The sequence below is a fragment of the Somniosus microcephalus genome, chromosome 13, assembly GCF_052327205.1.
Source record: "Somniosus microcephalus isolate GS21.2 chromosome 13, FLI_Smic_1.0, whole genome shotgun sequence".
Taxonomy (NCBI): Eukaryota; Metazoa; Chordata; class Chondrichthyes; order Squaliformes; family Somniosidae; genus Somniosus; species Somniosus microcephalus.
In genome coordinates this window covers 72,200,699-72,228,544 of record NC_140999.1, presented here as the reverse complement: position 1 = coordinate 72,228,544, position 27,846 = coordinate 72,200,699, and the positions used below count along the sequence as shown (strand labels likewise).

The 27,846-nt window shown below is 43.4% G+C and overlaps 1 protein-coding gene across 2 annotated transcripts in view; it reads left to right on the top strand.

The window, feature by feature from the left end:
* safb (scaffold attachment factor B) overlaps positions 1–27,846 on the top strand; it is a 69,952-nt gene that overhangs the window by 5,920 nt on the left and 36,186 nt on the right. For both annotated transcript variants that reach the window (XM_086005029.1, XM_086005030.1), the window contains exons 4-9: positions 9,114–9,371; positions 11,290–11,367; positions 16,717–16,744; positions 18,304–18,805; positions 19,313–19,362; positions 22,797–22,912. In XM_086005029.1, the coding sequence (XP_085861155.1) occupies positions 9,114–9,371; positions 11,290–11,367; positions 16,717–16,744; positions 18,304–18,805; positions 19,313–19,362; positions 22,797–22,912 (1,032 nt within the window). The remainder of the gene's footprint in view (positions 1–9,113; positions 9,372–11,289; positions 11,368–16,716; positions 16,745–18,303; positions 18,806–19,312; positions 19,363–22,796; positions 22,913–27,846) is intronic.

Here is a 27,846-nt window from a genome sequence, read left to right as displayed (position 1 = left end):
ATAGAAGATAGGATAGGAGCAGGAGTAGGCCATTCGGCCCCTCGAGCCTGCTCCGCCATTCAATGAGATTATGGCTGATCATCCAAATTCAGTACCCTGTCCCTGCCTTCTCCCCATATCCCTTGATCCCTTTAGCCTTAAGAAATATATCCAACTCCTTCTTGAATATATTTAATGAATTGGCCTCAACTGCCTTCTGTGGTAGAGAATTCCACAGGTTCACCACTATCTGGGTGAAGAAATTCCTCCTCATCTCAGTCCTAAATGGCTTACCCCTTATCCTTAGACTGTGACCCCTGGTTCTGGACTCCCTGCCCATCGGGAACATCCTTCCTGCATCCAGTCCAGTCCTGTTAGAATTTTATAAGTTTCAATGAGATCCCCTCTCATTCTAATAAACTCCAGCGAGTATAAGCCCAATCTCTCTTCATACGGCATTCCTGCCATCCCAGGTATCAATCTGGTGAATCTTTGCTGCACTCCCTCCATGGTAAGAACATCCTTCCTCAGATAAGGCGACCAAAACTGCACACAATACTCAAGGTGTGGTCTCACCAAGGCCCTGTACAACTGCAGCAAGACATCCTTGTTCTTGTACTCGAACCCTCGCTACGAAGGCCAACATACCATTTGCCTTCTTAACCGCCTGCTGCACCTGCATGCTTACCTTCAGCGACTGGTGCACAAGGACACCCAGGTCTCGTTGCACTTCCCCTTCTCCCATCTATTGCTGTTCAGATAATCTGCCTTCCTGTTTTTACCACTAAAGTGGATAAACCTCCCATTTATCCACATTATACTGCATCTGCCATGCTTCTGCCCAATTACCCAACCTGTCCAAATCATACTGGAGTTTCTCGGCATCCTCCTCACAGCACACACGCCCACCCAGTCTGAGTGGGAATGGGGTGGTGAATTTAAATGACAGGCGACCGGAAGCTCGGGGTCATCCTTACAGACTGAACGGAGGTGTTCCGCAAAGCGGTCACCCAATCTGCGTTTGGTCTCCCCAATGTAGAGGAAACCACATCGTGAGCAGCGAATACAGTATACTAGATTGCAAGAAGTACAAGTAAATCGCTGTTTCACCTGGAAGGGGTGTTTGGGACCCTGGACAGTGGGGAGGGGGGAAGGTGCCAGGGGAAGGGGTGCTGGGGGTGATAGAGGAGTGGACTAGGGTGTCTCGGAGGGAGCGGTCCCTACGGAATGCTGAAAGGGAGGGGAAGATGCGTTTGGTGATGGGATCACGTTGGAGGTGGCGGAAATGGCGGAGGATAATCCGTTGAATGTGGAGGCTGGTGGGGTGAAAGGTGAGGACAAGGGGAACCCTATCGTGTTTGAGGGAGGGGCAGGGGTGAGGGCAGAAGTGCGGGAGATAGAACGGACACGGTCGAGGGCCATGTCAACCACGGTAGAGGGGAATCCTCGGTTCAGGAAAAAGGAAGACATGTCGGAAGCACTAGTGTGGAAGGTGGCATCGGCGGAGACGGAGAAATTGAGAGAATGGAATAGAGTCCTTACAGGAGGCGGGGTGGGAGGAAGTGTAGTCCAGGTAGCTGTGGGAGTCGGGCTTGTAGTGAATGTTGGTCAATAACCTATCCCCAGAGATGGAGACGGAGACGGAGAAGTCGAGGAAGGGAAGAGTCGGAGATGGACCATGTGAAGGTGAGGGAAGGGTGGAAATTGGAGGCAAAGTGAATGAAATTGTCTAGTTCAGGACGAGAGCAGGAAACAGCGCCGATACAGTCATCAATGTACCGGAAAAAGAGGTGAGGGAGAGGACCCAAGTAGGACTGGAACAAAGTGTGTTCCACATATCCCACGAAAAGGCAGGCATAGCTCGGACCCATGCGGGTACCCATAACAACACCTTTGATTTGGAGTGCAGCGTAAGTTACCAGAATGGTACCTGGATTCTAAGGTTTAAATTGCGAGGAAAGATTACACAAATTAGGGTTGTAGTCCCTGGAATTTAGGTGGTTAAGGGGTGATTTGATCAAAGTTTTCAAGATGTTCAAGGGAACAGATAGGGTAGATGGAGAGAAACTTTCTGCTGGTTGGGGAGTCTAGGACTAGGGAGCATAGTCTTAAAAAAAAAATTTAAAAAGTAGAGCCAGACCTTCCAGGAGTGAAATTAGCAAACACTTCTACATGCAAAGGGTGGTAGAAGTTTGGAACTCTTCTGCAAATGGCAATTGATTCTAGGTCACTTGTTAATTTAAAATCTAAGATTGATAGCTTTTTTTAACCAAAGGTATTGAGGGATATAGGACAAAGGCAGGTATATGGAGTTCGGTCACAGATCAGTCATGATCTCCTTGAATGGCGTAACAGGCTCGAGGAGCTAAGTGGCCTACTCCTGTTCCTATGTTCCTAATTTTAATTGTCGTGCCTTCCAGTTTGAATCCAGTCAGCAGCAGCACTGCCAAATGGGACATCTAGTGTATATAATTTTTTTTTAAGTACAGGTAGACTATCCTTTATCCGAAAACGTTGGGACCAGCCGTGTTTCGGTTTTCGGAGAATTTCGGATTTCGGAAGGTGGGTCGGCGGGGGGGTTGTGCGCACGACTTACGCTGATGCTCAGCGTAAGTCGGCGGGGGTCGGAGTCGGCGGGGGTCCGCGGGGGGGTCGTGCGCACGACTTACGCTGACGCTCAGCGTAAGTCGGCGGGGGGGTCGTGTGCACGACTTACGCTGGATTTACGCTGACCGAAAAAACCTTCGGTTTTTAGAGGGTTTCGGTTTTCGGAAGTCCGGATAAAGGGTAGTCTACCTGTATAAGGAATTAAAATTTACGGGAGCAAAATGATTCAAACAGGAAGAGTCACAGAAAGAAGAAAAAACAGTTAGTAATCCAGTAGCCGCATGTCTTGCAGTACGTGTAGATTGTGAGTGTATGTAAATCTTTTGTTTGTCACAGTTATGCCACTTGGCCCATTGAAACCAACGTGTGATGCTGTATTGTCCCATATCTGTTGACTTCAATGAGTCATAGTAAAAGCTCCTATTTTGCTGTTACCTTTTTAAAAAAAAAAAAAAATTACAAGAATCCCTAAAATTCATGGGTGAAGCTATAACCTCACTTGTGTTTTTTGTTAATGCTTTAAAAGATACACCGTTTCCTCTGACTAAAATCACAGGAGATTCACTAATACTGTGTGGATTTCCCTTGGCATTGCATATGGGGAGTCGGGAGCGAATGATGTCCTCGGGTGCAACAGGATTAAAGGATGGGGGAGTAATTGGACCAGGGTGTGTAGATGTAATTCAGTTGTTATTTGGAAGTTATACTTCCTGGCCGTAGTTTTATATTTCCGTTATAAACATAGAAATATAAGAATTTAAAATGGGGTTGGGGGGGGGGAGTAAATGCAGATTATATATTAAATTATTAATAGTTGTGTGTCGTTGATCCACTGTGGCACTGCCATGAGAAGTTGGACAACTGGACTATTATATCCCCCTCTTGCTCATCTATCTTTGTCACTGACTTTCTATGCATTGCTTGTACTGCTCCATGTTCCCCTCCCTTTGGGCCTATGCTCCCACTTCGAACCCCGTGTTCTTCTGTCTCAATGCCGCCTATTCACCATTTTTTGTTCTGCCTATTCCCTGTTCCACTGCACTGCTAGCCTCCCTCTGTTGATACCCCCTTATGTCCCCCTTTCGTGCACTATATCTCTTTTACTGCCCCCTATTTTACCTCTTTTATTGGCTCTCAACCCACCTTTCTTGCTGCCTCCCAAACCATGTGCCTCTCACTTGCTGTCCTCTTGTCTTGAACTCTGTTGATACTTCCCCCAATCCATTTGAATGTGCTTGGTATCGCCCCCCTCTTGTTAATGTCCTTTGCAGTTGGAATGGGCCGAATTGGAGGAGGTGGCATTTGGAAACTGAGCGGGCCAAAATCATGGCACTCAAGGCTTGGGTAGCTGTAATGGGAATCCAAAAGACCGAAAGGAGTAAAATTAAGGAGCTTACGGCCTGGGAAAACTTAAGTTAGCAAAATATTGGAAAATGGAACACTATCCTGTTTACTTAGCTCACAGCGGAAAATTGATGTGGCAAATAGTTTTTTTTAAACTGCTTTTCTGTAGTACTCCGTAACCAGAGCCTGTGGCTGCGTACAGACAGTGTCATAACACGGGAAAATACCTATAGATGTCACGGGATCATTAATGGAAATATGATAGGATATACCAATTTTATTATACCTGTTATATGGTTATTAAACTAGTCCACCTTCCATGGCATTGTACACTGGATTGGGAAAATGCAAGTGTAGTCTTTAGATTGAATGTAATAATTAGATAATTGAACCATCAGTGAGGAATGCTAGAGGTCAATAAAAACCTTGGAGTGGTCAGACGGCTCAAGAAGAAGAACTGGAGCAAACACAGCGAGGTGGAGGAGGTTCTGGAGGATATGCAGCTGCAGGAGCAAACTTGTGTCTGAAAAGACAGGTGACAACCTGTACTTCGTTGACACAGGAGACAAAAATAAAGATCTGCTCCATAATAGAGAGTTGAAACCTCTGCGGATCGACCTAATTCTAGAGTGAGATTAGTTACTGGGTGAAGGTAGAGGAGAGTAAAGGGGGAAATTAAAGCAGATGGTGAGGGCAGTAGGACAGGGTTAACCAAAGCCAAAGAAGGGGAGATTCAAAGAAACGAGGCTGAAACACAGGCGCAGTAATGACAGAACAATATCCAGCCAGGAAGGAGGGAGCAGTCAGCCCTCCCCTTCTAGCACTGCTGTTCCCAGTGGCTCCTCTGAGCAGCTTGACACACTAGCCCAGGTTTCATGGGAACTAGCAGTAGCATGGGTGCGTGGGGTATATTGGTAGCCACACAGACCAGGAACATCTGGGGAAGGGAGAACAGAATTTTGACCAGGAGGACCAAATTTGGACGGTGAAAAGCAGCACTAGGTAAATCTGCCAATTAGAGGTGCAAGAAAGTGGCTGCATCAGAGCCAGGATGGAGATGAACGGGCCACGGTGTATGGAATAGCAGCGGTGCCAGAGACGCACAGGAAGCAGTGCATTATTGTATTTGTACATAAATAGCTGGGGCAGAAGTAGCACTAATGGAGAGCAGACCTGTGGCCAACAACAGCAGCGGTGCAGAGGAGCCATGAAAATGCAGCAGCATAGGGATGAGAAATGATTCTGTTGGAGCTCCAGGAATCCTGTAACGATGAAAATCTTTATTAAAGAGAATTCTGAAGAATAGATTTGAAAGCCAAGTACGTACTAATTTTTCCTATTACCTATTGCTCAGTCATCGAACTCCTTCTGAGTCAGAAGATTGTGGGTTTAAGCTCCATCCAGGGACAAGAGCACGTAATCTAGGCAACAGTCCAGTACTGAGGGAGTGTTGCATTGTCAGAAATGCCATCTTTTGGATGAACCATCTGCCTGGCTATTTAGGCGTAAAACATCCCAAGGCACTAATTGAAGAGCGGGATCATTCTTACGGTATCCTGATTAACATTTATCCCTCGACCAACACCACCAAAACAGATTAGCCAGTCATTTATCTCATTGCTGCTTGTAGGATTTTTTTTTGCGCAGAGTGACTTGAATTGCCTATGTAATGGTGACTATGCTTCAAAAGTAATTGCTTTCCTTCCTTCATGCTATCTATCTTTCCTTTGCCAAGATGGCTGACACACTGGAGACTAGAAAAAACAGACTGCCCCACAACAATACCTGAAAGCCAGAGGCCGCAACTGAATGCAGACTCAAAGCAGTTGTGTGAAGTATTCTAGCTCACAGGCTCTCAATAATTGTAAAATTTTGTTTGATAACGAGACTGACAGGCATCACCAGGAAAGTGCAAAGTGTAGTGAACACGCTTATTTAACATTAAAAATCCATGAGACTTCACAATGCCCATGATATTTTCTATTATATTTTTGGTCACACTTACGCCAATTTTTCCCATTGTAAATGCATATGTCCACATTTCCTGTTCAGTTTTCCTGTACAAACTTTCACTCAGTTTGTTGCTGAACAAATGGAATCACTCAATCATTTTCAATAAATTTCTATCTGCCATTTTTGTCTCAGTAATTAAAATTTCTAATGGTCAAAATAAGATTTTAAAGTTTTTTGTAAAAAACCTAGAAATTTTGCAATAATGTGCTAATTTGCCAGTTGAATTGTCTTTTAATGCCTTCCTTAAAGTTTTTACTTCAAGGCCTCACTCAGTCTGTCTCAAAAGCCTGGGCTTTAACTGGAAATTTTGCTGCAGCAGGGCATCTAACCGTTAGTTAAACTTGTCGTTGCATATTTAGATTTTTTTAATTGTGTGCCAAGTTGCTGCAAGTGCAAGCTGATAACGTCGCAGCGAGCAAAGCAGGGCACCTGGGATTTGCATTTATAGTGCGTCTTTAACGTAGTAAAAACGTCCCAAGGCAGAATACACAAGCAATGTGTATCTCCTTAACCAATCCGATTGAAGGATTGTGAAATTAACAGCGCAAGGACTGAGAAGGAAGTATAAATTAGAGTGGGTGAATTCATGCCAAATTGGGTACATAGAGAGGGAAAGAAAGATTGGATTAAGAGGGAAAAAAGGGACCGAAAGGAAAAGTAAAAACAAAATTACATGCTAAATTTTAAATATTTAAAATCAACAATTAAAACCTGAAGGAATGAGACTCCACACTTTTAATAGTTAATTTTCAGTGCCAGAGAGTTTGTTTAGCAGTATTTAACACATACCATGTCGTTAAAAGGGTACTTAGACTGGAATGGATCAAACTTAACTTTCTGTGACGAGTTTAGTTTGTATCTATAATGCAAATAACAGCAACTTCATGTATTCTATGCATTTCAATGGTGAGGCAGACAGCGAGATGCCATTTTCGTGAAGCTAATGGTGGAGCGTCGCAAGTTCTGCATATTTCAATTTAACCGCGCATCTGCCCCTCACCTAAAATTGCTGTAACCTTTTATGCATAAATAACAGTGAGCGCCATTAGCCTCACCGTTATTTTGACAGGAGAATCTGAGCCATTATTCCCCAGTGTAGTTCAAAGTTTCCAACCACACTGCCATTTTGAGCATGTGTTGATTCAAGAATGTCTGCGTTTTTCAGAAGACAAGTAAACTGAAAATTGAATTCTCAAAGTTTATTAAAAACTGTTATTTTGAACTGCTCACACACAGACAACACGGGCAGGATTTTCATTGGGCCGTGGAGGTGGGATTGGAGGCGTGGGTGGGGTTAAAATCCCGAAATCGGGGGGCACGAACCCATCCCGCCTCCATGCCAGTTTCAAAGGAGGCGGGTACCCGACCCACACTGGGACCCGCCTCCCCGAGGCGGGAAGGAGATTAGTGCCAATTAACTGCCTGTTAACAGGTAGTTAACAGGCAGTTTTTAGCCTAATCCCTATTTTTAATGTTGAAGTGTGGGATTCCCAACGGCTCCAAACCACACCAAGTTAGAGGAGGCGGACCGTTGGGATGAAGGGCTTGGAAGGGACGAGATGTCCGGTGTTCAGGTGAGTGATGGGTGCATGAGTTCAAAGGTAAGTGTGTTTGGTGTGCATAAAGTGTTTAAATAAGTTTTACATACCTTTACTTATCTTTACAGCCTTCCTTCCTTTAGGTCTCGGGAGTCCCTCATCTCACCGGCACAGAAAGCAGAATGGCTGCAAGCTGTCAAAAATTGCAGCATTCAGCTTTCTGTTCCGGGGAGATCTCTAAATCATCCTGAGAGGAAGGAATTAACTTGGAATACAGATTGTCAGTGTTTGACAGCTTCAAATAGCTGTGAAACACTGATATTTCATCTGTCAAAAGGTCGACAGATGAAATATCACTCTTTGACGTCGCCTGTTGCCGGGTGGCCCTTAATTGTCCTGCTGAGCCCGCCCAACAAGGTCAATCAGGTCAAAATCGCGTGGGTTGGCTAGAACTCGATGGAGGCGGAACTACAACCCCGAATGTTGTAGTCCCGACGACTCAATGAAAATCCAGCCCCACATGTTTAGAGCAGCTGTGGTTTGTTGGTTGGTTGGTTGAGGGTTAAGTTGGGGGGGGGGGGGAATTGTTTATCGAGAATGGTTTTTTGTTTAGTTGAAACATTGAAAAAGGATCTCTGATTGTTTTTCCAAATGATTTAAACATTGCAAGAAGACCACATTCCCACTGCTCCCTATTTGCAGGTCTGTCCCTCCATGCTCCCAGATACTGCCCTTCTCAATACTCTAGATCCCAGTGTTCCCAGGACACTTCTGCAGTGCTCCTAGACGTGGGGCACCCCTTGCTCAAGCCTGAAGCCCCATCCCAGTCCTGCAAGTCCCCCTTCCCAATGCTCCCAGATACCAAAGGTGCCCTCAATGCTGCTAAATCATTGTCTCTATTCATATTACTTAACTGAACACCATCCTGTTCTTGTAAATTCTCCAAATAGCTATGATCAGTACTATTGAGGATCTGCATGTCCTCGAGATAATTGCTGTGCATAAAGCCTGTTACAAGTTTAGATATTCTCTTGGCTACAGCAATTCTCGTCACTCTGGCAGGCAGTCTTAAACGTCTTAGTTAAGGGATGTCTAATATCTAACTATACAATAGTTTAAGCTAGGGTGTAATAACTGTGTCCTTTTGTGATCTGAACTGCAAATTCATGGTTTTTCCATGTGCCGCTACTACACTTCCACTCTTTTTGAAGGTAGGCCAAGAAAATACGGCTAGATATGAATTATTAAGCTGCTTTACTTAACAGCAAGCGAACATACAGAGCAACGGTTAGGATCCAATCAGTACAGCTAGTCTTCGTGCAGTAATACAACATAATGAATGTGGCACTTTCCCACTTCAGTGGGTCATCTTGTTTGACTTTAATCTCTAGCTACCTTGCTGTATTCTAACCTTGATTCTGACTGAAGCCTTAGCCAGGAACCCGTCCAACTTCCAGTCCTTTAAACTCAACATCATAAGTTTTAACTTTCTTTGAGCCGTTTTGGACGTTACTAGATCTTCAGCATGGGTAACTTGGCGCTGTAGCATATGGCTGTTTGAGTCCTGTACAATGAGTGTTTCCTGGCCTATTGATGGTCACACCCTAAAGTAATCTGCATATTTCATTGCAGGAGGATATTGAAGCCAGTGTTGACCAATTACAGGACATTTCAGCATTGGATGTTAATTTTGGGAATGAAACTGACATCGAAGGTGCAATGGCAGGATGTGCTGATGAAAATGAGATTGAACAAATCACAGCGTCTTTAACCGAGAATATTGAACACGTAGGACTACCTGTAGAGATCACTATGCAGCTGCCTTTGGAGATGGGTACAGAAGAACCTCTGGAGTCAGCTCTGATTCTAAGCACAGATCTTCCAGTCGAAGTATGAAGAATTTAAATTAACTCACTCTGTTCATGGATGTGTATTTGCATTCAATTGTGATTGGATAGAATCCAGTGTAAATGGAGCAAAGCTGGACTTGGAATTTGGCTTATTCTGGAAGGGACTGGATAGTGCAGTGGGTTGCAGTGCAGTGGGGTTGCAGCGCGGTGGGGTTGCAGCGCAGCCCTTTTATCTTCGGAGACCTGGGTTCAAATCCCACCCAGACTCTCAAGATGAAAGCTTCCTCTTTGGCTGTACTTGAAATTAATAATTTCCTGAAAGTACAAGGCAATAAGAAGTGCAACAACATTTTAGATTTTATAAATAGGGGCGTAAAGAATGGGCCTATACTCTCTGGAGTTTAGAAGAATGAGAGGTGATTTAATTGAAACGTATAAGATTTTGAAAGGGCTTGACAGGGTAGATGCTAAGAGGCTGTTTCTCCTGGGTGGAGAGTCTAGAACTAGGGGGTATGGTCTCGGGATAATGGGTCGGCCATTTAGGACTGAGATGAGAAATTTCTTCACTCAAAGCATTGTGAATCTTTGGAATTCTCTACCCCAGAGGGCTGTGGATTCTCAGATGCTGAGTATATTCAAGGTTGAGAGCGATAAGAGTTTTGGACTCCAGGGGAATCGAGGGATATGGGGATTGGGCAGAAAAAGTGGAGTTGATTTTGAAGATCAGCCATGATCTTGAATGGCGGAGCAGGCTTGAAGGGCCGTATGGCCTACTCCTGCTCCTATTTCTTATGTTCTTAATAAGAACTCATAAATTTATGCACAATATTGGTGAGGCCACAGTTGAGTACTGTTTTCAGTTTTGGACACCCAATTATAGATCGGACATTAAAACCATAGAGTGTATTGCATCGATTCACCAGGATGATGCCTGGGAGTTATGAGGAGAAACTTGAGATACTGGGACTATTTTTACTGGCGCACCGAAGGCTGAAGGGACATTTTAAGAGATTAAAAAAATTATGAGCGGTATTAATAAAGCGAATAGGGAAAGACTATTTCCTCTGCTTGGGGAATCCGTGAGTGATAAGGGGTCATCAAGTTAAAATTCTGAGGAGAAATTCAAAAATTCTTTACTCTAGGGTGGGTGAGTGGGGAAATGGGACAGAAGTTGTCACATGAAATGCTTTGCCACGAGCAGAGTCCATTATATCTTTTACGGGGAAATTATATCAATATCTGAAGCAGAGGAAGATAGTGGGACAGTGGTATTAGTTTTGGGCTATCTAGCAACAAGCCAACTAAACTTGTATGATTCTGATTTTGATCTCAATCTAGTTTCTACTACAGTGCAGATTTGCCCACAAGTTGGCAATCACAGCCACAGTGGGTGGTGTAGGGAATGGGGAAAATCACATTGTTGCAATGGCAGAGGTGTGGTGCTGTTCTGAGGTAGGGATTAAGCTGTGCTAGAGCAAAATCGAATGAACTGTACTCATTTGCTCACGATATACTTGAACTAGATAGTGCCAATAATTATAATGCTAATACTGGGTGTCAAATGTGGGAGTGTTCTTCAACACAGCAATGATGACCCTCAACTTGAACAGCTAAGAGTTGGAACTTTGCATGGGTGAAATGCAGTTCTAATAAACGGGGAGATCTTTTTGACCTGGAGAATAATTTGTGTAACAATCTGACTTTGTCAGAAATTCACCTTGATTTTCAACTCCTTCCAACATAAATGTTAGTATGAGAATTATATTTTGGGAGGGGCACCCGAATGGACTGAATCCAGCTAATTCTGCAGCTGCAGGGTCATTTTGCTGTTGGATTTGAAACAAAACTTGTTTACATGTCGCATTTTGACTGCGCCCACTTCAATGGGCATGTTTGCATGTCAGTTCAAGCTGAACCCTTTTTGCCTGAAGAAGTTAATGCTTGATACAATGTTTCAGATTGTGGATGAAGCAAAGGAGATGCTGGACACAGAGATGCCTTGCACTGCAGAAGAGGAATCCATGTCAATTAAAGAAGTAGGATGCAATTTTGAGATTATTAATTTTGAAAAGCCACTGAAAAGGCATCTTGAAATAAAAGCAGTTTTGTAGTGGAAGCTGTGTAGATTCATTTAGCTGGTAATGTTATTGCTGCTGACCTATAAAGTATAAATTTGTGAGAAATTGATGTAATAAACATATCTTATATTCAAGTTTGATATTGCTTTGATGCCAGTAATTTGCTGGTTTAGCTGTCATAAATTTGATTTTCTTTCCTGCTTTTGGAGATTATTAATTTCACTTTTTAAAAAAAAAAAAACTATATTTGTGGATCATGAGTTCTGCAGGATTTTATTTCGTTGCATTTTATTTGCAAGTTGGGCATTATTGTGGGTTAAACAGCAATAGTCAATGACAAGTGTAACCAATTTACAGTTAGGAAAACTTTAATGCACTGTAAATAGAAACATAGAAAGAAACAGAAAAATAGGAGCAGGTGTAGACCAATAGGCCCTTCGAGCCTGCTCCGCCATTCAATATGATCATGGCTGATCTTCTATCTCAATACCATATTCCTGGTCTCTCCCCATAATAGAAGAAAGCAAAACGTTTATTAAAGGGAATATTTTGAATGTACTTTTTCTTAACAATTGAATACGTACATATGTAGTACTGGACAATTGCACATTGCGATACATCAATCTCTGGTGATGCCCCAAGTTAGGAAATAGAATGAAAATTGAAAGTGTGCAGTCACTGTAATTTACGAGACCAGTGACCATACCCGAGTGATATTCCAGGCAGAGACTCAGTCCATCTGTGTTGATGGCTTATGCTTACATATCACCTTTTAAGTAGAATATTCAATTTACAAGGGACAAAAATTCAGATTCTGAGCCGGAATTGGGAGAAGAGTTAGGGGAGATGACCGAAGATTAGGTCAGAGAAGGGTTTTGAGGAGACTTTTGAAGATTGGGAGAATTGGAGCGCTGTTTTTTTTGGGAAAGCATGAGACCCCAAGCCTGTGATGGGGGGAGGGGGGGGGGGGTTATTAACAATAGTCCAGACTTAGAAGAGTAGAAGGGTACAGGCTGGAATGTAAAGCCAGAGTCTGCAACAGATTGCACCAGGAGGGATTTGTAAATCAGCACGAGGATTTTGAAATCAATGCATTGGGAAATAGGAAACCAATGGAGGCCAGTGAGGGCAAGGATGATAGGTATGCAAGACTTAGTACAGGATAGATCCTGTATAGAAAAATTGTTATGGTTATTGCTTCTCCTACATCTCCATAACCTTTTTCAGTGTTCTGATGCATACCATCAGCAAATAGTGACTTTAGCCCCATTTTTAAAAAAAGTTTCCTTTTGAATACATATGGGCCTAGAAATTCAGTGGGCTGCGCCACCCGTTAGCGCCTTAAGAGGGCGCTAAGTGGGTCGGAAGCCACTGGCCAGGCCTTCCACTAAATTCAGCGGGACGCTAATGGCGGCGCTAGCCGTCAGCGCTGCGCCGCTACCGATGACGCCATCGGTGTGCGCAGCGCCCCGATCGCGGTATTTAGATGCGCCCCCTGCTTTAACGCAGGATGCTATGTGCGACCGGTTCAGGGGGGCCTACCTGCGGTGGTAGAGGCGCTAATTAAAGTAGAGGTGCGGGGCGGCCATTTTTGTTGCTGGCCGCCTGCCAGCACCTCTCCGCGCTGCCGTCCCCGGCCTCCTGAGCGCCGCCCCCCCCCCCCCCCCCCCCCCCGGCGCGGTGTGCCGACTGCGTTCCAAGAGCCCGGCACTTCTCCTCGGTGCCGGGCTCTTTTGCCGGCACTCGCGATCCTCGGGGGGGGGGGGGGGCCAGCTGGGCCCCAGATTGCGCTGCACAAGGCCCGTCCCCTTTAAGAAGGGAAGGAAGGCCTGCAGTACCACAGCGCGACGTGCCGCAGCGATATTCAGTTGCAGCGCCCCAAGCGGGATGGGCTGCGCTTCCCTCTGGGGCGCTCCAACTGAATTTCCGGCAGGCGGCCGCGACTGTTCCCGGGGCGCTACTTTTAGCGCCCTGGCGAGGCTGGCGCCCCAAACGGGGCTATAGTGAATTTCTAGGCCATGGTCTTTTTTTGCCACTTGGGTGTGCCACTACCATAACCCATTCTTCAAGGTGTTGGGAGAGTACGCAAGATCCCTGGGTGAGTTCATCAACAGCATAAGAAATCGGAGCAGGAGCAGGCCATTCAGCCCCTCGAGCCTGCTCTGCCATTCAATAAGATGATGGCTGATCTTCCACCTCAACTCCACTTTCCTGCACTATCCCCATATCCCTTGATTCCCTTAATATCCAAAAACCTGTCGATCTCTGTCTTGAATACACTCAGTTACTGAGCCTCCACAGCCCTCTGGGGTAGAGAATTCCAAAGATTCACCACCCTCTGAGTGAAGAAATTTCTCCTCATCTCAGTCCTAAATGGCTGACCCCTTATTCTGAGACTGTGACCCCTGGTTCTAGACTCCCCAGCCAGGGGAAACATCCTCCCTGCATCTACCCTGTCAAGCCCTGTAAGAATGTTTGTATGTTTCAATGAGATCACCTCTCATTCTTCTAAAGTCTACACAATATAGGCCTAGTCTACTCAATCTCTCATAGGACCATCCCAGGAACCAGTCTGGTGAACCTTTGTTGCACTCCCTCTATGGTAAGTATACCCTTCTTTAGGTAAGGAGACCAAAACTGTACACAATACTCCAGGTGTGGTCTCACCAGGGCCCTATATAATTGCAGTAAGACGTCTTTACTCTTCTTCTCAAACCCTCTTGTTATAACGGCCAACATACCATTTGCTTTCCTAATTGTACCTGCATGTTAACTTTCAGTGATTCGTGTACAAGGACACCCAGGTCCCTCTGAACACCAACATTGCCCAATCTCTCACCATTTTAAAAAATACTCTGCTTTTCTATTTTTCCTACCAAAGTGGATAACTTCACATTTCTTCACATATTCCATTTGCCATGTTCTTGCCCACTCGCTTAGCCTGTCTATATCTCCTTGAAGCCTCTTTGCATCCTCTTCACATCTTGGATTCCAACATAGATTTATATCATCAGCAAACTTGGATATATTACATTTGGTCCTCTCATCCAGATAATTGATATAGATTGTGAATATCTGAGGCCCAAGCACTGATCCTTGTGGGACCCTACGAGTTACAGCCTGCCAAACTGAAAATGACCCGTTTATTCCTACTCTCTGTTTTCTGTCGGTTAACCTATCCTCAATCCATGCTAGTCTATTACCCCAATCCCAGGAGCCCTAATTTTGTTTAATAACCTCTTGTGTGGCACCTTACCGAATGCCTTCTGAAAATCCAAATACACCACATTCACTGGTTCCCCCTTATCTATTCTGCTAGTTACAACCTCAAAAAACTAAGATTTGTCAAACGTGATTTCCCTTTCATAAATCCGTGTTGACTCTGCTCAATCCTGTTATTTTCTAAGTGCCCTGTTACCGCGTCCTTAATAATAAATTCTAGCATTTTCCCTACTGTTTCTCCCTCTCTTAAATAGTGGGGCAGAATATTATCTCTGGGGGAAAAAAGCACTGCAGTACTTTCAGAACCTACAAGATTTGTCGGTTATGGCACCACTCGGCACATCATTGCTAAGACAACCTAGTCTCACTGCTTTCTCTGCATCTCTCATCTACGCATATACAGATACTGAAGCTGGAGCAAACCTGGATAAAATCCAATATTTTGAATTCGAGAGTAGCACTGAAGGGTGAAGAGGAGAGGAGGCTTTAAAGACCAGAGTTTAGAGGGCTAAAGGGCGCAGGATGGTATATGAGGCTGAAGTATGTTGAGATTGTGGGGTTTTATATTGGGGGACAGGGAGCCAATTTAGCTCAGCGAGAACAAGCGTGGCGATGGGCAAGCAGGATTTAGGGTGGGATAGGATACAGGTGACTGTTTTCGACCGGTTGGAGTTTGTGGAGGATGGGAAACCAGCTAGAAGGGCATTGAAAAAAATTAAGCTAGAAGTAACGAGTGGCTAACAGTTTCAATGGCATACAGGCTGAAGTAGGAGTGGAGGAGGCCAATGTTGCAGAGTTGGAAATACAGTTTTGGTGATGGGCAAGATATAGGCTTTGAAACTCACATGGCCTGGTTCAGCATGAGTGAGTGGCTAGGGAGGGGAAAGAAGTTAGTGACAAGGAAACAGTGGGTGGGGGGGGGGGGCTTGCAAACTATGGCTTCAGTCTTGGGACAGCTGGAGGAAGCTGAGATTCATTGATTCTGACCTCATGCAGATTGTTGTGGGCTCTCGAGAGACAGAACTAGGTATCGGCATACTTATGAAAACTTACCCAGTGCCTTCGGATGATGGCATTGAGGGATGGCATCATGTGGGTTAGGAGAATAGTGGAGCCAGAGCCTAGTTCCTTGAAGGACTGCAGCCATCACCTTTTGTGTGTGAAGAGAAGCCATTAATGGACATACATTGGCTGCATTTGAATAGGTAGAACTGGCAGTAATGATATACAGTCTCATGGAATGGGACATCAGTCACCCATATCAAAAGCTGCAGAGATATCCAAGGTGACCTAATGCTTAGGGATAGTGTCTCTGGCAGCATATATATGAGGGATTGGGGGGGGTGAAATGATGAAAGCTTGGGACACACCAGAGATAACTGCAGATGGAAGGAGAAGCCATTGCAGGAGATACACTAGTTATGTTGCGACAGGTTGGAATGGAGGATAAAGAGCTTTATATCGATGCATGCAGAGAGGGAAATTCAATGGGAACATTTATTTGTATACTTTATTCAAAGTCCCCATTTGCACAAAATATACTCTGGGGAAACATGCCTGTTTTACAGTATTGTGGTACTTTTTTCTACGTGATTTCAATAGTACAACAACAACTTGCAGTTATGTAATGGTGAACAACACAGTGACTTTGCGAACTGAGATGGTGCACTTTAAATTGATCGGTCTAGTTGCAGTCAGCAGTATTAACAGTTACCAGATCACTGCCTTGTACTTTTGTTTTTGCAGTGCTCTATATTGAGATGCTTTTAAATAGTTCATGTATTTTACCATCCTTCATCTGCGTCAGAGACTGGAATTTTCTTAAATTCGCTGTGGGTGCATAATTTTCCGATTTTTGTGTTCTGGCAGCTTCTGCTCTGTGTTAAAACTATTGCATTATACATTAAAGTGTAATTCAGATAACAAGAATGTTTGCTTGTAAATTATATTGTGCTTGTGTCAGCCAAAGAAAAACTTGGAGTAAGTGGAAATATTGAATGGTCTATGGGCCTTTAATTTTGTATGATAAGCTTCGTGTCAGATATAAACAACATTAACACAATTTCAAATCTCATTTGTTTTCAGGATGCTGAAGATTTACTTGAAGAAACAGGTATTAAAGAAACCCTCCTTCCATCCATGTGCCCCAGTGCAACTTAATTTTTCTCACTTTAAAAAAAAAACTTGATCACATGCAAGTATTCTGGTATATAATAGCAGTGGTTCAGAGCAGCACAGGTACAGGGAGACTGGAAAACTTAGGCATATCCCAGATGTACTACATTAATCCAATCTGCTACAAAGCTCTAGTGGCACAACTGACCCATACATAACTGACAGCATTAGCACCTGTTAGCTTTCCTGAAGGGGGAGAGCCAACAATGCTTTATATATTTTGAATGGGATCTCATTTCTGTTGGAAGTCTAATTGATAAATTGAACATATTATTCCACTCAAAGTAAGCTTACACAGTCTTGCACAACAGTTTTTGGGGGACTTTTATGGTTACTGATGCATTCAATAACAAATATTTGAGTTGTGAGGTGTATATTAAGCCTCAATACCTGATTGGAAATTTACCTTGAATTCTGCAAGTTGCACACATGCAGTGAACTGAAGCCTATAGGAGAGTCATCAACCTGTGTAATCCACTGGGATAGCAATAGAACTTGTTCTGGCATGTTTTTGTCATCCTAGAGCAATAATAAATGTGTACGTGTTCTTTGCCTGAGGGAACTTGTAGCAAGTTTGGCCTGGGAGTTCTTTTTGGGGCGAGGGGAGGGGTGGGAGAATGCAAAGAGTCAGTTGTGCTACATATAGACATGTATATATAATTTATATAAAAGACCAGCACATATTAGTGCTGTTCCCTTCTTTGCAATTTAATTGGGTTTTCAAACCTTGATCTGGTGATGTGTATGAGTACACAAGAATACTCTGTTCAAACCTCTAAATTCTACAGGATGGGCAATGAAGTGGAAGTTCCATTTCTTAGGAAAGTGTTAGACTCTAAACTGAACTATTGCCAAAGTAAAAGAAACTGACTAGTTTACGATATTTGAATAAAAATAAAATACAAGTCAAGTGAATTAAGGAAATGCTGCAGGTTAAAGCAAATGGAAGAGCAATCTACCCAAGAATATTAAAGACTTGATGAACGATCTACCCATGCAAGTACATTACATATGTTTTGTTGGACTCTTGCTTCACTTGGAAGAAATGAAGTTAATCAGAAGACTTAGGACTATCAAAAGGAAACATTTATTGAACACTCATGGATGCAGTTTGAAAATAATTATTTCTGATCATCTTGAACTGCAAAGGAATTTCTGACTTCAGCTATTTACTTCTTGGAAATACATGGACATGTCATGTTTTCGCTTGAACTGCTACTAACTTCCAAAGTTATCGGTTTGCAGCATTGAGGACTCCTACCGATCTGTGGGGTTAATAAAATATCTATTGGTAAATTAGTGAAGAAATTACAATGAATTTAATTTTTTTAGGTAGCTGTGTGCTCCCTCAGTTTTCCAATCTCTCTGTGGTTCTAGTGAAAGCTAGGGGCGGTGTCCTGCATAGTTACACGGCAGGCATGTAAGCTCCGTGTATGTTCTTGCTGTATTTCAGTGGTAATTAAACCTTGTGCCATTCTATTCCCATTGATCCCGTAGAGAAGGAGAATGTAGCCGAGAGTTCGGGGGAAGCTTGTAGTTCAGTCCCTATCGAGGAGGAGCCCCCTGAAGAGACACAGCTATCTACGCAAGAAATGATCAACATAGAGTCCTACCAGAAAGAAGAAGAAGATGACAACATCTCAGTTACAGTACAGGCAGAGGACGCACTGACACTAGAACTCGACAATGACCTGCTTTTGGACGCGCCCAAGAAAGAATCAAAACCACCGGGGACTGACTCCGAGAAGCCCTCCGATCAAGTACCCAGTGGCAATAAAAATGAAACTGAAATGAGCACAACAGCAAATATGAGCGAAACAGAAAGCGACCAACAGAAACAAAAGTTAGAAGGGGCAGGCATTGAGAGCGCAGAGAAAGAACAGCAGCCAGGAACTGAGGAAAGCAAAGATGAAACAATGAAAACAGAAGATGAAGGTGATTCTAATGAAGCAGCTAAGAAAGAAACCTCGATTATAGAGGGCAGTGATCAGAACAAGAGGTTTGTTGTTTCTCAGTTCTAGATCAGAAGCTTTCTTTTTTTCATTCATACTAAGATTCCAGTAAACTTGTCTCGTGAATTGGCCTGCACAGTGGTGGTAATTTTGATCTTTTTTGTTTTTGTTTAAAAGTTCTTAATTTTTTTTCCTATACCGTTAGAGGCGACTTCCTTTTGCACTTTCTGCTCTCCTCCAACCTGCAGAGGTTGTTCACAAACTGGAATATTTTGCTTCTGTGTGTACTCTTCACCGACAGTACCAAAAATGTAATGAGGCAATTTTTGTACAGTTCCATTTCCAATTGGGATCTAAAATGTCATTGATGCCCCTACATCCAAAATGTTTGGTTTATTGCATTCTCCGTGATCTATAACTGACAGTAGCTCTATACTTTGGTAGGTATTGGACAGTTTGCTTGGATTGCAAAAAGTTCTGACATTTTAAAAAATGTACATTTCTGAAATCCCATTTGTTCTTCATATTTAACAAGTCTGATTTTGTATCTTTAGTTCTATCAAGGATGGAAAAGATACTAAAACCACAGCGAAGGATGAGAAAGGTAGGCCATGGAATGTTAACCAGTGTTTGGAGTCTATGGCTACTGTTTGTCAGGGCTACAGTCAAGGTTCAGTGGTGACTCAAGTTAACAACTGCAGCAGTTTTCTCTCTCATTGAATCCAGTCACTCAGAACTTGACGTGGTTGCCAAGGGCCAGTTCCAAGTTTATGGACGTTTGTTATGCAAGTGATTTCTCTGCCCATTATCCATCCAAACATCTTAATTTATTTGTAAACCATGTAAATGTAATCAAAAGAAATAAAAATGATTTTGTTTACATTCACTAACTTATTTACTGCAAACCCCTTAACCTTTTACTATGTAAATGTTAGATAAACCCCTGAGAAGGAAATAAGCTTGATCCGTTGTCGGCTCTTAAGAATTAGATTGATATCTGTTCAGCAGGGTGATTGTGGGTCAGAGATGTTAATAGTATTGTATTTTATGGGGATGAAAGGGCAAGGAACGTAATTAAAGTAGGTGGTTAACATATAATGTGATCGAAAAATCATATGTATGGAAGAAGGCCATTGAGCCCATGCCAGCTCTCAGCTAGTTCCACTCCCCTGCCCTTTCCCTGTAGCCCTGCAATTTTTTCCCCTTCAGATACTTATCCAACTCCCCTTTGAAAGCCGTGATTGAGTCTGCCTCCACCACCCTTTCAGGCATTGCATTCCAGACCCTAACCACTCGCTGCGTAAAAAAAAGTTTTTCCTCATGTTGCCTTTGGTTCTTTTGCCAATCACCTTAAATCTATGTCCTCTGGTTCTCTACCCTTCTGCCAATGGGAACAGTTTCCCTCTTATCTACTCTGTCCAGACTCTACATGATTTGGACACCACTATCAAATCTCCTCAGTCTGCTCTGTTCCAAGGAGAACAACCCCAGTGTTATAAATCTCATCAAGAAACTACTCGTGAAATAATGCTGGACGCGCCGTCCAAGGAGAATAAATACTCTGACGTGGACCCAGCTTGTCAGGGACATTTTGTAAGACAAGGAACTAGTGAAGTACAACTAGACCTCCATGTTCTGAAACAAGTTGATTAAAGCCTTGCTTTATGCTGAAACCAAGTGCGTAGTGAGCTTTATTATGTCACCCAGCTTCTCCAGTCTATCAACGTAACTGAAGTCCCTCATTCCTGAAATCATTCTTGTAAATCTTTTCTGCACTTTCTCTAAGGCCTTCACATTCTTCCTAAAGTGTGGTGCCCAGATTGGGCCGAACGAGTCTTTTATACAGGTGATTCTTAATTTCCACACTTTTGTACTCTATATCTCTATGAAGCCCAGGATCCCGTAAGCCTTTTTTAACTGCTTTCTCAACCTGCCCTGCCACCTTAACTGATTTGTGCACATATACCCCCAGGTCTCTGTTCGTGCACCCCCTTCAGGATTGTACCATTTAGTTTATATGTCCTCTCCTCATTCTTTCTACTACAGGAAACTTTTTTTATCCGGCACCTGCGTGGTACCGGTTTAGCAAAAAGTCCGGATTACAGTGAGGTATAGTAAAAGGTACGAGAGCCCTGTACACAGCAACAGATCCAGGCTTCCCTGTTGCTTAGCAACAGGTGCAGGAACCCCGGCCACAAGATCCAGGCTTCCCTGTTGCTTAGCAGCAGGTGCAGGAACCCCAGTTACACAGGCACAGATCCAGGAACGGCCACTAATATGAAATAAAACTTACCTGAGCCTACTCCTGAATTTTGCCGGTTAAGAGATTTCCGGTTATTTAGATGCCGGTAAATCGAGAGTTTCCTGTAAAATGTATCACTTCAGACTTTTCTGCTTTAAATTTCATCTGCCATGTGTCCACACATTTCACCAGCCTGTCTTTGTCTTCCTGAAGCCTATCACTCTCCTCCTCACTGTTCACTGTACTTCCAAGTTTTGTTTCATCTGCAAATTTTGAAATTGTGCCCTGTGCGCCCACGTCCAAGTCATTAATAGATATCAAGAAAAGCAGTGGTCCTAGAACCAACTCCTGGGAAACACCACTGTATACCTTCCTCCAGTCTGAAAAACAACCGTTCACCACTACTCTTGTTTCCTATCGCTTAGCCAATTCCGTATCCATGCTGCCACTGTCCCTTTTATTCCATGGGCTTCAACTTTGCTGGCAAGCCTGTTATGTAGCACTTTGTTGAACGCCTTTTGGAAATCCATGTTAACTGCCTTGCCCTCATCAACCCTCTGTTACTTCATCAAAAACTCAATTCACGATTTGCCTTTAACAAATCCGTGCTGGCTTTCCTTAATTAATCTACACATGTCCAAGTGACTATTAATTTTGTCCCTGATTACTGCTTCTAAAAGCTTCCCCACTACTGAGGTTAAACTGACTGGCCTGTAGTTGCTGGGTTTATTTTTACACCCTTTTTGAACAATGGTGTAACATTTGCAATTCTCCAATCCTCTGGCACCACCCCTGTATCCAAGGAGCTTTGGAATATTATGGCCAGTACTGCTGCAATTTCCTCCCTCAATTCCCTCAGCATCCTAGGATGCATCCCATCTGCTCCTGTTGATTTATCTACTTTTAAGTACAGCCAGCCTTTCTAATACCTCCTTTTATCAATTTTTATCCTATCGGGTATCTCCACTACTTCCTCCTTCACTGTCTGTGGCAGCATCCTCTTCCTTGGTGAAGACGGATGCAAAGTACTCGTTTAGTACCTCAGCCATACCCTCTGCCTCCATGCATGGGTCTACTTTTTGGTCCCTAATCGGCTCCACCCCTCCTCTTGCTACCCTTTTACTGTTTATATGCCTATAGGAGACTTTTGGATTACCTTTTTATGTTAGCTGCCATTCTATTCTCATACCCTCTCTTTGCCTCTCTTCTTTTTCACTTCTCCTCTGACCTTTATATATAATTGCCTGATTCTCAGATGTATTTGCAATCTGACATGTCATACATGCTCTTTTTCCGCTTCTTCATATTCTCTCTCTTGTCATCCAGGGAGCCCTGACTTTAGTTGCTCTGCCTTTCCCCCTAGTGGGAATGTACCTGAACTGTTTCCTCTTTAAAGACAGCCCATTGTTCCATTACAGTTTTGCCTGCCATCTTTGATTACAATTTACCCGAGCCAGATCCATTCTCATCCCAGTTAATCTGGCTAGACCGGGTTTGATGGGTCGAATGGTGCTTTCGCATTCTGGATTTTCTTGTCTTGGCCCAAATCAAAATTTCAGGTGGTAGAACTGGCATAATGATGACACCACAGTGATGTAACTACCTTAACTTATTTTCTTTTCCTTTTTTCCCTGTACCAATTGTTGACTTGAGTATGGAATGCCTTAAGTGAACTGCAGTATTTACAAAGTAACAATTTTTGATTTCTTATTGTCTTTCCTTGGCTCGTTCTGGGTTAATGTGGGTCCAGAAAAAATGTTCTTTTGCTTATTAAAGATAATACTTTGTCAATTCAGGCCGATCTGGTACCACCAGCATTTCGGACACTGCAGGGAAGAACCTTTGGGTGAGTGGCTTGTCCTCTGCCACCAGAGCAACTGACTTGAAGAACCTCTTCAGTAAATATGGCAAGGTAACAGTTATGAAAATCCTGAAGTTTTGAGTGGTTTGTAATGTGCAACAAACATTTTTAGAGATTTATGTGCCTTAAGGTATAAAAGTGCTGATTGAATCATTTTTAGCTTGTGATGAAATATTTGGTAGAGGATTTTTTTAATAACCTTAATCTTCTACCAGAAAAGTGGTCTATGATAACAGGATAATACAATTTGGGCTTTTGAAACATTATTTTCTCTGAGAGCCTGACGGCAGCTTCTGTAAGTTGACTATCTTTTGTTTTCTACCTTTTATAGAATTAATATAACCCAAATCGAACAGTTAACAGTAAAATGTGTCTTCAGTTTATCAGCTAGCAGAAAACATTACGTAATTAACCAGATTCATACAGGCTAAAATAACTAATTGCATTATTTATGCCCAAGTACGCAGAAGCAAAGATATTTGGGGTACGCTGGCTGGCCTCCCATCCTTCACACTCTCTAAACTCCAGCTTGTCTAAAATTCTGTTTTCTATCCTGTACCAAGTCCTGCTCACCTAGTGCCCTAGTCAACACTGACTTACATTGGCTCCTGGTCCTCCAATGTCTCAAATTTAAAATACTTGACTTTCAGTCCTTCCATGGCCACACCACTCCCTATCTCCATAATCACCTCGAGCACTACAATTTTCTTCCACTCCTCTCAAAAACTCTTCCTCTGATATCTCTCCCTCCATGCTTTGAATTGTGTCACACTCTCTGGAATTCCCTCTGAACCCCTGTGCCTCTGCACCTCACTCAAAATAAGTTTCCTGTAACGTTCATGAAGGGGCTTCAAGGGAATTATGTAAACCAAACACCTGCAGAGTTCTTCGGTCAGAACAAGATTCAGACACCCAGAAAGAACTCGGCATGGAAAAATGCACTTCTCTTAATTTCTGCTATTTTGACACAATAATGTAAATTCTGTTAATATTTCACAAGATTCAACTACAATATTAATTTTTTTTTAATTCATTCAGGGATGTGGGCATTGCTGCCATGGCCAGCATTTATTGCCCATCCCTAGTTGCCCTTGAGAAGGTGGTGGTGAGCACAGCTGAGTGGCTTGCTAGGCCATTTCAGAGGGCAGTTAAGAGTCAACCACATTGCTGTGGGTCTGGAGTCACATATAGGCCAGACCAGGTAAGGATGGCACGTTTCCTTCCCTAAAGGGCACTAGTAAAACAGAATGGTTTTTACAACAATCTGGTAGTTTCATGGTCACCATTACTAGCTTTTTAATTCCAGAATTATTTAATTAACGGAATTTAAATTCCCCGGCTCCCATGATCGGATTGGAACTCCTGTCTCCAGATTATTAGTCCAGGCCTCTGGGTTACTAGTCCAGTAACATAACCACTATGCTACCGTTCCTGTGGAAGATGGCAAATGCATATTGTCTTGAATTTTAATTGACTCATGCTTTGGTGGTGGCCTGCTCCCAGCCCACAGTCTAATTCACTCTTGGATAAAAAGGTTAAGTGGCTATAAGGCAGACAGTGACTGATCAGCCTTTTAAATTTAAGAACATGCGTGTATCTCACATTTCCAACTTGACATTAAACTAGAACGGGCTTCTTGTAAACAAAATTCCCTGTATAAATTTTAGTTGCTGCATGATACAAGGTTTCACATTGCTGAAGGGAATTCGTTCTGCTGTACGGTGAACATATTGGCCCAGTAATTCGGGTCCAAATGCGTGAGTACGGTCTGGGTACTCACGCATCTGGCCGGATGAAATGCCGGCGTTCAGGAAACACCGTGCATGCGGAGAACGCCGGCATTTCCGGTCCTCTGAACGAAGGGGTTCAGAGGCACAGCGCGTGCGACTGAACAGGCAGCGCGTGCGCAGTGAACTTCGTCGATTTTATTCATGGATTCAGTGAGGGTAAGTCCTTACAAGTTACACTTGAAAAAAGCATGTGTAAAGTTGGTCCAAGGCTGCGGAGGAAGATATATTTTATCGTGACGCTTCTGAAAGGCAATATTTTTGTTGGGGAAAGGGAGCAAAGTTATTTTAAGAAATGCTGAGGTTTTAAAGTTTAAATTTTTTTTTTTTAACGGGCTTTCAGTACGGTAGGTAGAAGGAGCAATTGTGGCTGTGTGAATTGAATGTGAGAATGAGTGTTCTAAAATGAGTAATGTAACATTTCCAATACTTTTAAGAAAGAAACTTTTCATCAGTAATAAGTAATTATGTATGTATGTCCGCATATATTCCTTTACGTATATGTATGTATGTTTTATATCCCTTATGTGTATGTATGTATGTTTTTAATTATGATTTTCCAATAAGTTACTTTCTCTGAAAGTCATAATTAAATACATACATTCATACACATAAGTAAAGGAATATATTCATACACGCAAAGGAATATATACAGACATACATACATAATTACTTAAAAGAATATATTACTGATGAAAAGTTTCTTTCTTAAAAATGTTGGAGTCATTTTCACATTTAATAAACACAGCAAATTCAATTCACATAGCCACAATTGATCCTTCTACCTACAGTACTGAAAACCCGTTTTAAAAAACAAAAATAAACTTTAAAACTTACCTCAGCATTTCTTAAAATAACTTTAATCCCTTTCCCAAACAACCGCAGCCTCTGGAGCAACTGTACTCATGCTTTTTTCATGTGTAAGTTGTATTGACTTGACCGCACTGAAAGCATGAATGAAAGCGGCAAATTTTACTGCGCACGCGCTGCCTGTACAGTAGCACGCGTTCTGCCTCTGAACCCCTTCGTTCAGAGGACAGGAAATGCCGGTTTTCCCCGCATGCGCTGTGCATGCTGAAAACCGGCATTTCCTCCAGACAGACGCGTAAGTACCCCGACCGTACTCGCGCGTTTGGAAGGGAATTACTGGGCCAACATTTTACATGTCAATAAAATGAAAAATTTAACAATTGCACGATTTGCCCCCTCGCATCTGCGACTGAGGGTCCAAGGAGGTGCATTGCGCAAGAGGTCATCGTCGTACGTATCCTCACACTGTTCCCTTTCGGCAACTGTATGAAGTGGTGGAAGGATTTCTGGCCACGTTAACACTCCTTCCGTGACCATAACCATCTTCATACCAGCCATTAGGGTGGTTAGTCCTATGGCGTGAGGGTTTTACGGGCTCCCACAACCCATCTGAGGGGGGGTGGGGGCCACCCACACCCGCGGACGCAAGTATCCCGCTGGATGTCCACCCAGAATTTATAGTTGGAGCTCCGACTCCACTTGCCGGGACTGTCTGGAGCGGGGTTTGAAACCCTACTCCTTCTGGCCCAGCGGCGGGGATGCTTATCGCTACGCAAAAGGCCCACTCTGCGCAAAAGGTGACACCCATACGTTTCCTGCGCCTTTTCCCTCCCCGTGACTGGAGCCCTATGCTGCCACTTGAAAGACCAAGCTATCATCTGTCCTTTTTGCGGCGCCTTTGACTTCTCATTACCAATGATGAGCAGGCGCTGCGCCTCCACCTCGTTGAGGAGATTGCTGAGGTCATCATCAGTTCAATTGTGAGTTCTTTTAATGCCGTGAATTGTGCTCATTCCAGCCATTTCACGTTGCTAATTGGATTGGGCCTTTGGCGTAGCGGTAGGATCCCCGCTGCTGGGCCAGACGGGGTAGGGTTTCGGACCCCGCTCCAGACAGTCCCGGCAAGTGGAGTCGGAGCTCCGGCTCTAAATTCTGGGTTGACATCCAGTGGGATATTTGCGTCCGTGGGTGTGGGTGGCCCCCCCCCCCCTCCTTGTATAGCTTGTGGGAGCCCGTAAAACCCTCCCGCCATAGGACTAACCACCCTAATGGCTGGTTCAAAGATGGTTACGGTCACGGAATGAGTGTTAATCACGGCCATAAACCCTTCCACCACTTCATACAGTTCCCCAAAGGGAACAGTGCGAAGACACGTATGACGACGACATTGGTAAATAAATAATTGGAATTAAAAAATAATATTTTAGGGCTTTTAAAAGTCTTTAAATAGCTTTAATTCTGTTTAAAACTACTTCAGATTCTTCAAAATAATGTAAACGTTTTTAAAAGTTTATAAAAGTTACCAAAAGCTTCATAAAAATACCAAAAACCTATTTAAAATGCTGCTTTGCATGTAAAAATGCTTAGCAGCTTGTGAGAAACATTGGGGGCGTGTCCTATTAAACTGAGACCTCAAGGGGCGTGTCTCACTTGCACAGCGCGCTCCAGGCTTCGCGCTGGCCGCACTCCTGGGCGGCGTGACGTCAGACGCTGCCCGGGATTCTTCTTTTTCAAACACGAATTCCAGGCGTCCCTGGAGGTGAAATGTCAGCGCGTCGGGTAAGTGCATATCAGGGGCTTGCACGCGCGGCAAGCCACCAACCCGAATTACTGGGCCATTGACTTAATTCAGTCGATACAACTTATCTTGTAACACCTAAAAAATACAGAACAACCTTTGCTATCCCACTTCAGTGGTAATTCTTCTTGACTTAAACAAACTAACTCCTCTGATAGGGCAGAACATTTCTCTTTTCCCCCCCCCCCCAAAAACGGTGTTTCCTGTCTTTTTAACCTTGCAGTCCTTACTGACTTTCTCGTGTTCTACGAACTGTGACTGACTGGTAAATACCTTCTGGTACATCCAGCCTGTCCCAGACAATTGTGATACCTTGTGCATCACAATATATACACTCCCCATCCCACCCGAAACCAGGTGATCTCCTGGGAGAGGCAGAAAACCAGCTTAAAAACCCAGGCCAATTTGTGGGGGGCGGGGGGGGAGAATCTGAGAAATTCCTCTGACCCATCTAGGCGATTAAAACTAGTCCAGGAGATCCCAATGGCCCTGAAGTACCTATGTTTTGTAAAAGGTAATGTTCACCCCCAACCAGAAACCAGTCCAACTCTCGTTTGAAGGAATTCGGCAAATCATTGTTGTCTACACGA